We start from the raw sequence: 14,352 nt of genomic DNA, 5'->3' as shown, positions 1-14,352 counted from the left end.
TGGAGGATTTTTTTTGGAAGTCCACGTTAGATTTTCTATGGAACTCGATGGAGGAATTTCTGAATGAATTCTATACTATTAATTTCCTGAATGTATTATCATTTTAATTTAATAGTCAATTTCTAACACCCTCAGAGAACGCTGAGCGCACTTCTGAAGAAATTCGTGCAAAAAAAATCTCGTACGGATTTGGGAAACAATCTATGGGAGAATTCCTGGGGAAACCAATGAAACCCATGATGATAATAAGAAAATTTTCTGGAGTATCGTCTAGACTAGACGAAAGTCTGATAGAAATTCTAGAGAAATTTCTGAAACAACCCATGGTAGTTATCCTAAAAGACTTCCTGAGTGGAAACCCTGAAGAATTTCCAAAAAAAAAATCTCGAAGTAATTTCGGAAGAAAACCTGGAAACGTTTTATAATGGAGCTCCTAAATTAAATCTTGAAGTAATCTCAATAAAACTTTGGATAATACCCTTTCACCCCTTAGTAACATACTCTTCCGCTCTACTTGGCCGTTGCTGCTGCCTGATGTTTTGTGGCTTCTCAGTCTTGACAAAATCAAAACGCCGTTATTTTATTTTGTCCGACGTTTCGGTCCGTTTGGGACCTTCTTCTGGGACTGTAACTATTGAGTCCCTGAAAAAGGTCTCAAACGGACCGAAACGTCTGACAAAATAAAATAACAGTGCAGAGATGATGAATTGACGCACTCAAATCAAAACATAAACTTCCCGTGGTTTAATAATGATCACACTTCAACTCCTATTCAGCAGTACAGAACATTATGGCTAACAACTGAACAGCAAATTAGTTCGCTGCTGTTCAGTAAAAAACACGTGTCTTACGAGATGAACCAGCCGAGGGCTGAAAATCTCGACAATAAAGAAAAATAATAATAATAATAATAAAAAACACGTGTTTTTCATCTGAGTCGAAGTATGATGAAACGAAAGCGCTCATTCGACTTTTGAAAAACACATTATACAGATACATGTGCTAATCTGTACATCAGCTTAACGAGAAGCAGAAAGAGGTATCGTTAAACCATTTGTACAGAAACGTATAGCATAGTTTTAGTTAACTATCATTACTATTATAAAGCAACAACTCAACATGCATGCTTGTTTGTGGCTTGCGATTGCTAGTTGGGTGAGCCTTTAGAAGTCTTTTCTCTTTGGTTTTTCGAACCTTCTCACATTTTTCGATCCAACAGAAACTTTCGAAGTAGCAAAGACGATCGTTGCCGAACGAACTCAGGTCAAATACTATTCCAAATTAGTTGTCAGCTTGTCTCTTAGTGGTGGCTGCAGCAATTTTGAACGGCAAGTCCGAACTTAGTGAGAATCTACAGCATGTCTGCATTGGGTGCCGGTGTTGTCTTACATGCAGTGAACGATGTGCTCTGGACTCCCGAAATGATCTGCAACATCATCGCAACTTGCGGAACTGATGCCGGGTGCATAAGATGGGAATGAAACCACTTCTCTGGCGTTCCTTTTAAGGCTGCGCTGTAGTCTAATCAAATCTAACAGTTCACCGTCACACGAAGTAAACTCTCTTCAAAATGCTGATTAGCCCGGTAGTCCTCTATGGGCACGAAGCGTGGACTCAACGTGTAGAGAACCAACGCGTCCTTGGAGTTTTTGAACGGAAGGTGTTGCGTACCATCTACGGCGGAGTACAGATAGAAGGCGGGACTTGGAGAAGGCGAATGAACCACGAACTGCATCAGCTGCTGAGAGAACCGCAACCATCGTCCACACCGCGAAAATCGGAAGGCTACGGTGGGCGGGTCACGTCATCAGGATGTCGGATAGCAACCCGACTAAAATGGTTCTCGAGAGTCATCTGACCGGTACAAGAAGACGTGGTGCGCTGCGAGCTAGATGGGTCGATCAAGTGGAGGACGATCTGCGGAACCTTCGCAGAGTGCGGAATTGAAGACACATAGCCATGGACCGAGTAGAATGGCGATGACTGCTACGTACAGCAGAGGACACTCAGGTGTTAGTCTGACCGGTAAGTAATGGTAAGGTAAGTAATTGCGAAATTTCAAACGAAGTTACCGATGTCAAAATGCTCTTATTTAACGAATACTTTTCAAAACCGTAACATTTACCTAAGAGTGGTTCACCCGAACTAAAAGTGAATCAATTTAGATTTTTCTGCTGCCAAATTGAAATATTTGGCAAAAGAACTGTTGCTAGAATTCTGTTTTGTCCGTAAAAACCCCCTATGCCTTCTGAAGAGGATGAAAACCGAAGACGGAAGAATGGCTCTTGTCGATTTCATGCTTAAAAGAAAATATCCCATTCCGGCCCATATTCACATATAAAGAAACAATGTATATGTAGACAGTAGACCCCCCTTCCCATACGGCTTGTGGTGCAGTCAGGATATGCAGAACCCCTATTGCCAAATCAACCTCCATCACCGCCTTTTCCGTTCCAATTGTGCACCAGAGCTCAGACTCCAGAGCTTGGGTGGCAGGATGCTGAAAGGTTGAATCACTGACTACCCTCGACTGATGCCGAATCTGTTTGGAAACACAACCGGCATATGGCATCATCTGCGCACTATAAAGTATGTACCTGGCATAGCTAGGCCGCTGGCCGGCCGTAGCCGGAGCATAGGCTCTTTCGGCAGCGGCAGTGGGTCGGAAAAAGTGAAAAGTTGTTTAATGGTTATTTGAAATAGAATATGCCGAAACGGATCAGTCAGTTCTCTCTGTGTGTCTCTCCCTACGGGTTATTGATTTGTTCACATCGAATTGGATTTTTGAGGTTGTTGTCGGTGTATTTTTGCAGTTGTAGCAAAGGTTGTTCCGGTTTTTAATGGAAATTCCATTTTGTGGATGCGGAAAAATAAATTGTCTGGATTGTACTCTGACTGGTGGGATTAGTGCGTCATTTATTTTTCATGAAGTAAATCCAGATGGTTTCTTTCAGAACATCATTATTCCAGGTCAAAATCCAAGGATTCTGAGAAATTTCTGTTCAAGCTTTTTATGCAATTCTTGGAACGACTCTGTGCATATTCTGCTAAGCATTCTGTTCAAACCGTGCTCATGATTTAAAGCAATTTTTACAAATTATTTCCATCAAATTGTACATAGGATTATAACATATGATGCTCAGGATTTCCCAGGCTACTATTCTCAAAAGTTTTGATAAACTTTGCTGTGAGATTCATCTATGACTTTCTTTTGTAATTTCTGAAGGAGTCTGGAATTCCCTCACTAATTTCTTCTGGGATTCCTCCGGTTTTTTGTTAGTGATTCTTTTTGGAGTGCCTTCTGGGATTCCTCAAAGAGCTTCCCGAAAATTTTCTCAGATCACCGGGTAATTCTCTTGGCGTTAATCGAGAATTAGGTACTCTTCAGGCATTCCTCCGGAAGAGCTCCGGGAATTGCTTCAGGAGTTTCCAGGTAATTCCTACAAAGCTTATTTTTGAATTTCTTTTGGGATTTTCTCCAGGATTTCGCGGGAATTTCATTAGGAATTTTACGAACATTTCTCCAGGAGTCTCTGAGAATTTCCCCAGGAAACTACAGGAGATCCCTACATGGTTTTCTCACGAACACTACGAAATTCCTTTAGGGGACATCCATTAAGTAAGTCACGCTAATTTTTTTCTCTTTATTTTTGAGACTTTCAGCCCTGAGCTGGTTCATCTCTTCAGTCGCTAAAAATTGAAATTTTCAACCCTCTCTCCCCTTCGTACGGGGTTTTCTTAATACATTGATTGTCACACATTTCATAATCCCCATCCCCCTCTAAACGTGACGTACTTCATGGATGTCCCCTTAGAAATATTCAAAGAATTCCAGCAGCATTTATGATAAAATTCTTCCAGGATTTTCCTGGATATTTCTACATGACTTGACTGGAACTAACTACACAAATTCTACGAGAATTCATCCAGCAATAATGCATGGTTATTTCTAGGATTTCCCTGGCAGTTTTTCGGGGTTTTCACCAATAATTCCTAAAGAAGTTAATCAAATCTTGTACCGACTTTTCGAACTCTTTAAGCAGAATACCCTCTTCGAATGAGTGTAATCAGTTTCGTACCTTTTAATTTAGGGCCCATATAGCCGAGGCGGTAAACGCACGGATATTCAGCATGACCATGCTGAGGGTGACGGGTTCGATTCCCGGTCGGTCCAGGATCTTTTCGTAAAGGAAATTTCCTTGACTTCCTTGGGCATAGAGTATCTTCGTGCCTGCCACACGATATACACATGCAAAATGGTCATTGGCAGAGGAAGCTCTCAGTTAAAAACTGTGGAAGTGCTCATAGAACACTAAGCTGAGAAGCAGGCTTTGTCCCAGTGAGGACGTTACGCCAAGAAGAGAAGAGGAGAGGAGGACCTTTTAATTCCGCCCTAATTGCTTATCCTTTGACAGATACGCGTATTTCGACTACCACTTGTAATCTTCCTCAGTGTGGATAACTGACAATGAGGAAGATTGTAAGTGGCAGTCGAAATACACGTATCTGTCATAGGATAAGCAATTAGCGTGGAATTAAAAGGTACCCTCAGAAATTCCTTCAGGAGTTCTTCGGGAATTTCTTCAGAAATTAATCGGGAATCCCTGTAGGACCTCTTCGGGCATTTCACCAGAAGATCCTCGGAAACTCCTCCAGAAGAATCATTCAGGATTTTCTCGGGAATTTATCCAGGAGATCCTTGGAGATCCTGAAGGAAGTTCTCAGCAATTCCTCCAAGAGCTCCTAGGGAATTCCTCAAGAAGTTCCTCAAGAACTCCTACAAAAGATCCTCGGGAGCTCCTACAGGAGATCTCCGGGAATTCTTCCAGAAGTTCTTTGGGAGTTCTTGTCAGTGTTCCTCGGGAATTTTTCAGGGTATTCCTCCAGAATCTCATCGGGCATCCCTTCTGGAATTCCTTGAAAAGTTTGCCGGGGAATCCTCCTGAAGATTCTCGGGAATTCCTCAAAAAAAAAACAGAACCTCCAGGAAATCTTCGGGAATTACAGAATTTCTCTTGAAGACCCTCGGGAATTCCTCTATAAGTTTGTCATGAGTTCTTTCATGAGTTCCTAAGGATTTTTTCTGGAAGTTTCTCGGAAATTCCTCCAACTGTTCACCTGGAATTTCTCCAGGAATTTCTTGGAGATTCCTCCAGCAGATGCTCGTAAATTCTTATAGAAGTTTCTCGGGAATTTCTCTTTCAGAAGTTTCTTGGGAATTTCTCTTGGGATTCCCCAGGAATTTTCCCACGAGTAACATGTTTCTTCGGAATCCCTCCAAGAATTCCACGAGCAATCTTTCAAAGATCCTAGAGGTTCTTTTCCGGCAGTTCCTCGGGAATTCCTCTTGGTGATCAAAAAACCTACTCCAGGAGTTTCTTGGGAATTCCCGACGATTTCCTGGAGGTATTCATAGGTATATCCAGATGAATTTCTAATTAACACCTGTAAGATTACTCGAGAATCTTCTGGAAGAATTTCCGACAAAATGCTAGGGGGTCCATCCATCCAGATTAACTTCTGGATGAATTTCCAAGGAGCTTCTAGAGAAATTCCCAAAAACTCCCTTAAGAACTATCGAGAAACTCCTGGAGGTCTTTTTGAAAATCTCCTGGAAAGATTCCCGAGGAACTCTTGGAAAGATTCTCGAAGAACTCCTGAGAGAACTCCTGAGGAAACTCCTGAGAAGAACTCCTGAGGAAACTCCTGGTAGAATTCCTAAGGAACTTTTGGGAGAATTTCCGAGAAAATCTTATAGAATTGACCGAGGAATTCCTGGAATAAATTGCCAAGGAACTTCTGAAGCAATTCTCGAGGAGCTCCTGAAGAAAATTTCGGCAAACTCCTGGAGATTTTCTCGAGGAACTTCAGAGAAATTCCCGAGCAACTCCTTAAAGAAGTTTTAGCTACTGGTAGCTAAAAAATCTCTTATATCAGTCCAACTCTTTCAAGTACCCTTAAAGAATTTCTCGAGGAACTCCTAAAGGGGTTCTCGAGGAACTTTTGAAAGAATTTACGAGGAGCTCGTGGAGAAGTTCCCGAGGAACTCCAGGATGAATTCTCCAGGAACTCTTGGAGGATTTTTTGGAAACTCCTAGAGGTATTCTCATATACTTGAGAATCTGTTGAAGATATTCCCGAGGAAATCCTCGAAGAATTTTTGAGGAACTCCAGGAGGTATTCCCGAAGAACTCCTAAAATAAGTTTTCTTCAATCTTTACGCAGTGAAGATTCGGCATGCGTTTGGATAAAGTTGTGCGTTAATGGCACAAATGTCCCAAATGGAGGATAACGTGCCTCTGGAGCCGGCCTTCTGATGGCTCATCTGAATTTTGGAAGAATTTTTGAGGAACTCCTGGAGGAATTCCTGAGGAACTCTAGGATGAATTACCGTAGAACTCCAGGAGGAATATCCGAGAATGGACTACTCAAGGAAGTTATGGAAAAATTCCCGAGCAACTCCTGCAGAAATTCTCGAGGAACTGCTGGAGGAACTTCCGAGAACTTCTAAGGAAAACCTAATTCTCGAGGAACAACTAATTTCCGAGAACTCCAGGAAGAACTCCCGAAGAACTCTAGGTGGAATTTCCGAGACACTCCTGAAAAATTTTCGGCCAACACTTGGACGAGCTCCTGAAGGAATTCCCGCTGAATTGAAAGAATGCCTGAAGTACTCCAGGCGGAATGTCCGAGGAACACCTGGAAGAATTCCTGAGAAATTTTTGAAGCTATTCCTGATGAAATCCTGAAGAAATTCCCGTGGAACTTTGGGAGAGATTCTCAAGGAACTACTGGAGAAATCTTAACAGGCTTGGGAAAATCTTCTGAGTAAAATTTTACCGAAGTTTTTGGCGAGAATTTCCGAATAAAACTCCTTGGTAATATTTTTAGAAGCAACCTCTGTTTTTGAAGATTGAATTTATTGATAAACATTTTATTTTGCTCATAATTGCTGGTGAAAAATATTTCAACAGTTCAGCATACTTCCTTTAAATCCTATGGAATGGTGGTCGTCATATTGGATTCATATTTTAATTACAAAGTGCTTTAATTAGAAATTTGTAGGTTTAAATTAAAGAAATTCAGGAAATTTCAGAAATTCAGAAAATACGGGAAATTCAGGTAATTCAGAATATTCAGGAAATTCAGGAAACTGAGGAAATTCAGGTAGTTCAGGAAATTCAAGAACTTCAAGAAATTCAAGAAATTCCAAAAATTCAGGAAATTCATAATATTCTGGAATTTCAGGGAATTGAAAAAAAAATCAGGAAATTCAAGAAATTCAGAAAATTCAGAAAACTCAGGAAATTCGGGATATTTAGGATATTCAGGGACTTCAGAAAATTCAGAAAATTTAGGAAATTCGTGAAATTCAGGAAATTTAGGTAATAAATGATATTCAGGAGATTTCGAAAATTCAGAAAATAAAGAAAATTCAGGAAATTAAGGAATTTCAGGTAGTTTAGGAAATTCAGGAAATTCAAGAATTTCAGGAAATTTAAGAAATTTAAACAATGCAGGAAATTCAGGAAATTCGTGAAATTCAGGAAATTCAGGATATTCAGGAAATTCCAAAAATTTAGGAAATTAAGAAAATTTATAAAATTCAGGAAATTCTGGAAATACAGTTACTTTCACGAAATTTAGGAAATTTGGGAAATTTAGGTAATTAAAAATTAACAAAAAAAATCAGGAAAATCGAGAAATTTTAGAAAATTTAGTAAATTCAAGATATCTAGGAAATTCAGGTAGTTGAGGAAACTCAGGAACTCGGAGATTCAGGTAGTTCAAGAAATTTAGTATATGCAAAAAATTCAAGAAAAACAGGAAATTTAAGAAATTCAAAAAATCAGGAAATTCAGGAAAGTCATAAATTTCAGGATATTCAGAAAATTCAGGAAATTTATGAAATTCAGGAAATTCAAGAAATTCAATAAATTCGAGAAATTCAAGAAATTCAGAAAATTCAAGAAATTCAGAACTAAGACGTTAACTATAGAATATGTAAATGACGTTCCTTTTTTACGTGCTGCTGCTAATCGAGAATCATTGCTGCAGTTTAACTTTGTTCAAAAAAAAATCTTCAAATTGGGTTTATATTGTTGCCAAAAAACTTTCTCTGATTTCTGTTTCTCCATTTTACGCATATCCTGTTTCTATTTAACTGTACTGTCTTGGTTTTTCTCTCTAACTGTTCACATTCGATAAAAATTATTTCTTTAGATTCTTATCGAATATTCGCCACAAAATTAACCCTAAATCAGCTCAGAGTACAAATTTCCCATTCGACGTTAGTACCAATATCTGCTACATCTTCAGCAAACCAAATTGAAATGTAGGTACCTTTGGCCAAGTCGAACAATCCAATATGCAAATGTTTGCCGAGCTCCGAATCAATCTAATCATTGTTGTGGAAATTGCTTCTTTTGTTGCCCGCTTCGGAGCAATACCTTCTACATGACCGAAACCGACAGAAAGATGGCCAAAATTCGTCCAGCTCATCTCCCACCTCCTCATCAACATCCCTGAAGTAGGTTGCCAGAAATACGACAACGAACAAATTCCACTTCTCGTCACAAACGATATCGAATTATTGCTCTCTCCGGAATTCGAGAGCTGAAGCTGAGGAGAAACAGCTTGCTTTGAGCACTCGTCTGCTCGTCTGCTTATCCTTGTTAGGGGGTAATCGGAATAGAATGCGTCATGTCGTTGGGGTGAAACGTTTCATTTCAATAATTATCTGTGGCTTGCGAGGTTTCTTTTCTGAACATGACATTTAGTGTTTTTCGTGGAAATTAATTCTTTTCTATTCCCAATCTATTCCACATTTGGCTCCTGTCTCCCCCGTACTCGACGATGCATTCTTCAATAGTAATTTATACAAATAGGGTCAAGAGCGACAGCCAATGACAGAACATGATACCTATCGAGAAGATGCTATCGGAATACCACCCACTCAATGAATGTTTTCTCCTTTTCTCCACTATACTGCAAGCAGGAGCCGAAGAATCACAATTCGATTCTTGACAAGCTTCAATTTACCGTCTCGGCTCTGCCCGGTGCCCATTGCTTGTGCCTGCATACCATCCAGATAGCTACAAAACTATCGATGAAGCCGTTCATCTTACCTACACTCTCTTCCGTCAAGAGGTCGAGCCCGAGTCGAGGAAATCGATAAGCATACTTGACTAACTGTAAACAAAATGATCGCCCGTATCTCAAGGGTGGGAAATTTGTCCGCAAAGGAGATTTGTTTCTTTTGCATAGCTTGGCGAGAGGCGTTCTGAACGTTGCCGACAAGTCAAAGCCTTGAAAACCTATGGAATTCGTGGAACTTGTTTAAGTCTCAAAAGATTTTTATAATAATTTTGAGCAAGATTTACTTAGAATCCTTAATTTCGAAATTTTGGAATGTCGGATGCTCAGATTTTCTCGGAATTTCTCGGAATTTTTCGGAATTTCTCGAAATTTCTGGACATTTCTCGGAATTTCTCGGATGTTCTCTGAATTTCTTTGAATTTCTCTGAATTTCTCTGAATTACTCCGAATTTCTCTGAATTTCTCTGGATTTCTTTGAATTTCTCTGAAGTTCTCTAAATTTCTCTAAATATCTCTGCATTTCTCTGCATTTCTTTGAATTCTCTGAATTCCTCCAAATTTCTCTTAATTTCTCTGAATTTATCTGGAATTCTCTGAATTTAATTAAAGTTCTCTGAATTCCTCTGAATTTCTCTGAATTTCACTAAATTTCTCTTCTTTTATTTTTGTTTATTCTTAATTTCTCAGATTTTTTCTGAATTTCTCTGAATTTCTCTGAATTTCTCTGAATTTCTTTGAATTTCTCTGAAGTTCTCTAAATTTCTCTAAATATCTCTGCATTTCTTTGAATTCTCTGAATTCCTCCAAATTTCTCTTAATTTCTCTGAATTTATCTGGAATTCTCTGAATTTCTCTGAATTTAACTAAAATTCTCTGAATTCCTCTGAATTTCTCTGAATTTCACTAAATTTCTCTTCATTTATTTTTGTTTATTCTTAATTTCTCAGATTTTTTCTGAATTTCTCTGAATTTCTCTGAATTTCTCTGAATTTCTCTGAATTTCTCTGAATTTCTCTGAATTTCTCTGAATTTCTCTGAATTTCTCTGAATTTCTCTGAATTTCTCTGAATTTCTCTGAATTTCTCTGATTTTTTTCTGAATTTCTCTGAATTTCTCTGAACTTCTCTGAATTTCTCTGAATTTCTCTGAATTTCTCTGAATTTTTCTGAATTTCTCAGAATTTCCCTGAATTTCTCTGAATTTCTCAGAATTTCTCGGCATGTCTCTGAATTTCTCTGATTTTTTCTGAATTTCTCTGAATTTTTCTGAATTACTCTGAATTTCTTTAAATTTCTCTGAATTTCTATGAATTTCTCTAAATTTCTCTGAATTTCTCTGAATTTCTAAAAATTTCTTCAAATTTCTTTTTTTTAATTTTTTTTTATTTTAAATATCTCCGATTTCTTACTGAATTTCTCTGGATTTGCTGGATTTTTTTTACTGAATTTCTCTGAATTTCTTTGAATTCTTCTGAATTTCTCTGAGTTTCTCTGAGTTTCTCTGAATTTCTCTGAATTTCTCTGAATTTCTCTGAATTTCTCTGAATTTCTCGGAATTTCTCGGAATTTCTCAGAATTTCTGGAGATTTCTTGGAATTTCTCTGAATTTCACAGAGTTTCACCGGAATTTCTCGAAAGTTTTCAGCATTTCTCGGAAATTCACGGATTTTTTCGGAATATCTCAGGATGTCTCATTCTTGGAATTTCTCGGAATTTCTCGGAACTATTTTTCTTAATTCCTCATTGATTTTAGGATTTTCTTGGAATTTCTCTGAATTGCTCTGAATTTCTCTAAATTTCTCTGAATTTCTCTGAAATTCTCTGAATTTCTCTAAGTTTTCCTCAATTTCTCTGATTTTTTTCTTAATTTCTCGGAATTTCTCTAAAAAATTTCTCTTAATTCCTCATCATTTTTGGGAATTTCTTGGAATTTCTCTGAACTGCTCTGAATTTCTCGAAATTTTTCGGAATTTCTTGGCATTTCTCGAAATTTCTCAGAATTTCATCGGAATTTCTCGGAAATTTTCGAAATTTCTCGGAATTTCTCGGAATTTTTGGGAAATTTACCAACTTTTTCGGAATTTCTAGATCACACTCATCTTAAAAGAGAGTCTATCGACAAAGATCTGGGTGTCTAGATGGATTCTTAGTAAACTTTCAAGGACCATTTTACCTACATGGTTTCCAAGGTTTTGCTTAAAACTCCAAACATGTTTACTGCTTAAAATTGTTGTATTGTTGTATTGCGCACTTGTGAGACCATTGCTCGAGTTTTGATGTGTAGTTTGGGCTCCGTTTTATCAAAACGAAATACAGCGTATCGAGGCGGTACAACGAAAGTTTATTCGCTTTGCTCTGCGTTTTCTCGCTTTACAAAACCCCTTGAATCTGCCAAGTTATCCAAGTCGTTGGAAACTCATAAACTTGGAGCTTCTACAGAATAGAAGGAACGTCGTTGAAGCCTGCTTATTGACCATCAAACGCAAAGCTAAATTGCGCAGGTGGCGCTTTTCTAAAACAGTAAATTACGAACCCTAGACTAAATTACTAATGCTACAAATGGAAGAAAAGTGAAATTATTGCAGAATCTCCTAACTTTCATGCAATGTATTGGCCAGAAATATGTTATTTTTGCTTCCAAAGTTGAAAATTTTGCGTTACTTAACCTCACATTTGATCGCCAATCCGATCTTCTCCAAAATCAGATCGACTGCTCTTCATTCCTTCGTGAGGTTGGAATTCACATTCCGAATCGGTCTCTTCGCTCCTATTCTTTTTTTGTTGATTCGCCATGACAGAGCCAATTACATTTTTAACAAGCCAATGCCGTGTTTTTAATAGTTGTTTTGCTGTTTTTAATTTCAATTTTTCTCGTGTAGTAATTAAGCATAGATTTAAGCAAATTTTATGTTAGTTATTTGAGTTTTGCTAGAATAGCTGTGTCATTTGGGTCTGTATTTTTACCTGTTGACGAATAAATAAATGTTAATGTAAATTTCTCGGAAATTCACGGCTTTTCTCGAAATTTCTCAGAATTTCATCGGAATTTCTCGGAAATTTTCGAAATTTCTCAGAATTTCTAGAAGTTTTGAGAATTTCTCGAATTTTCTCGGAATTTCTCGGATTTTCTTGAAATTTTTCGGAATATCTCGAAAATTCTCGGAATTTCTCGGAATTTCTCGGAATTTCTCGGAATTTTTCGCAATTTCTCAGAGTTTCTCGGAATTTCTCGGAGTTTGTCGGAATTGTTGGGAATTTATCGGAACTATTTTTCGGAATTTCTCAGCATTTCTCGGAAATTCTTGGAATTTCTTGGAATTGTTCTGAATTTCTCGAAATTTCTTAGAATTTCTTGGCATTTCCCGAAATTTCTCAGAATTTCATCGGAATTTCTCGGAAATTTTCGAAACTTTTCGAAAATTTTCTAATTCTCTCGGAAATTCTCGGAATTTCTGGGAATTTCTCAAATTTTCTCGAAATTTTTCGGACTTTCGCGCAGTTTCTCAAAAATTCTCGGAATTATTTTTCGAAATTCCGGACATTTTCGGATTTTGTCGAAAAATCCTGGAATTTTTCGGCATTTCTAGGAATTTCTCGAAATTTCTTGGTGTTTTGAATATATGATTTTTTTAGCTCCTCAATTTTTGATTTTCTAGATTTTTGAATTTCCGACATTTTGAAATTCTGATGACCAATTTCGGATCTCTGATTCAGATTTCTGATATTTGGTTTGATTTGTTTCCAAATGGCGTGAAAATCCCACAAATAAAATTGTTTTTGCCAGCAACATAGTCTACGCAATGTTAGCAGTGAAAAAGATCGGCAACTAGACGGATAATATTCATATGATACTCCATTCCTGATTTTTTCCCCTATTCGTCAGAATGCCGAGTTGGTCTTGCGGAAATTCTCTCCCGGCGAAGGCTTTTGAATTCCTAAGTGTTTTTCCCATGACGCCGCTTCGTGTCTACCGATACTTCTTCTGCTTCTGCTACCATGTAGGTACGGTTGCAAAGTGATCCCTGTGCGATGGATGTGGTTCGTTTTCCACATAGTCGGGAGAAGGCGGCGTGTTGGGCTGTGTAGCGATGCTGTGATGTTATTTATGCGCATCACATACTTAGCATAAAAATACAAGGCATTTTTCAAACCGGAGGGCCACCATTTATCGTGGCGGGAGCTGCGAGGGATAGACGACGACGTGCCGGGAAAGACGATGTCTAAGTCATGGAATCGTGCAGCTGCTGCTGCTGCTTTGATGTCCATAGAGACCGGGTAATAGTCCTGGCCGTTTTTCTGGGAACGTATAATGGGGAATATGTTTTGCTTGGCTTAAATTTACATGACGCCACTTCTTCAAGCATCCAATCCATTTTGGGGGAGAAATTGTCGGGAAAATAGTTTTACTTACCTATAAATGGGTACGTTATCTTTGTACCACACTACGAGCAGTACCCGATCGCCTGGCAGGCTGGACGATACGTCACACTTGATCTGCGCGGTATCGTTCACCAGCACTTTCTCCACCTGCACGGGGACATCTGTAATGGAACGGATAACAGAGAACAAGAGTAAACATTGTTAATTTTTTTTTTTTTGTCTAGTTCATTTATTTATGGCTCAATCGCGTGTAACGCTTTACGGAGCCGAAGTTCATTCATTGTATACAGTTACATACTTTTCTTAGGTACTCATGGTTAGTACTGGGAGGAGGCCAATCTTTGATTTCGAAATACCTTGGGGTCTGGTTTGATTCAAAAGGCACTTGGGGTACCCAAATCAAGTATTTGGTGCAAAAATGTCAACAAAGGATCAATTTTCTACGCACAATTACCGGAACATGGTGGGGTGCTCACCCGGAAACATTGTTAATTATAATTATCATAAAAACGGCAGCGTGGGCTTCGGACATATTAAAACAATAGTTAAAGTTATTTCTGCACGGTTAATTTACGTTTCGTCACAGACAAGTGTACACAGCACAAGTAGCATTTTAAGATCAAACGGCTTTTCTTAAAACCATCACAAAACCAAAATTAGGTTATTCACAACGGTTTTTTAAACTTTCTCAAAACAACATAAACATAAAATTACATCAAATTGAGTTTTTTGATGATAAGACTCTGTTCTAAACTTTCTTCCTTCTTTGCAAGTCATTCTACAAAAGTGTTAAGAATAATCACTTTGACATTTGATAATGTCTAATGGATTCTTGTTTTCCTCTTTGCCAGAATAACCAGATACAGCATCTCCT

At 38.2% G+C, this 14,352-nt stretch overlaps 1 protein-coding gene across 1 annotated transcript in view; it reads right to left on the bottom strand.

The window, feature by feature from the left end:
* The window catches only part of LOC109426972 (uncharacterized), a 31,460-nt gene extending 17,496 nt beyond the window's left edge, over window positions 1-13,964 (bottom strand). Inside the window, exons 1-2 of the mRNA XM_062857316.1 lie at window positions 13,955-13,964; window positions 13,510-13,639 (exon numbers count right to left, since the gene is read on the bottom strand). Of these exons, the coding sequence (XP_062713300.1) occupies window positions 13,510-13,639; window positions 13,955-13,964 (140 nt within the window). The remainder of the gene's footprint in view (window positions 1-13,509; window positions 13,640-13,954) is intronic.
* Window positions 13,965-14,352: the final 388 nt, after the last annotated feature.

This window comes from Aedes albopictus, chromosome 3, assembly GCF_035046485.1.
Source record: "Aedes albopictus strain Foshan chromosome 3, AalbF5, whole genome shotgun sequence".
NCBI lineage: Eukaryota > Metazoa > Arthropoda > Insecta > Diptera > Culicidae > Aedes > Aedes albopictus.
Note: the sequence above shows the minus strand (reverse complement) of the source record. Positions and strands in the feature narration are given on the sequence as shown.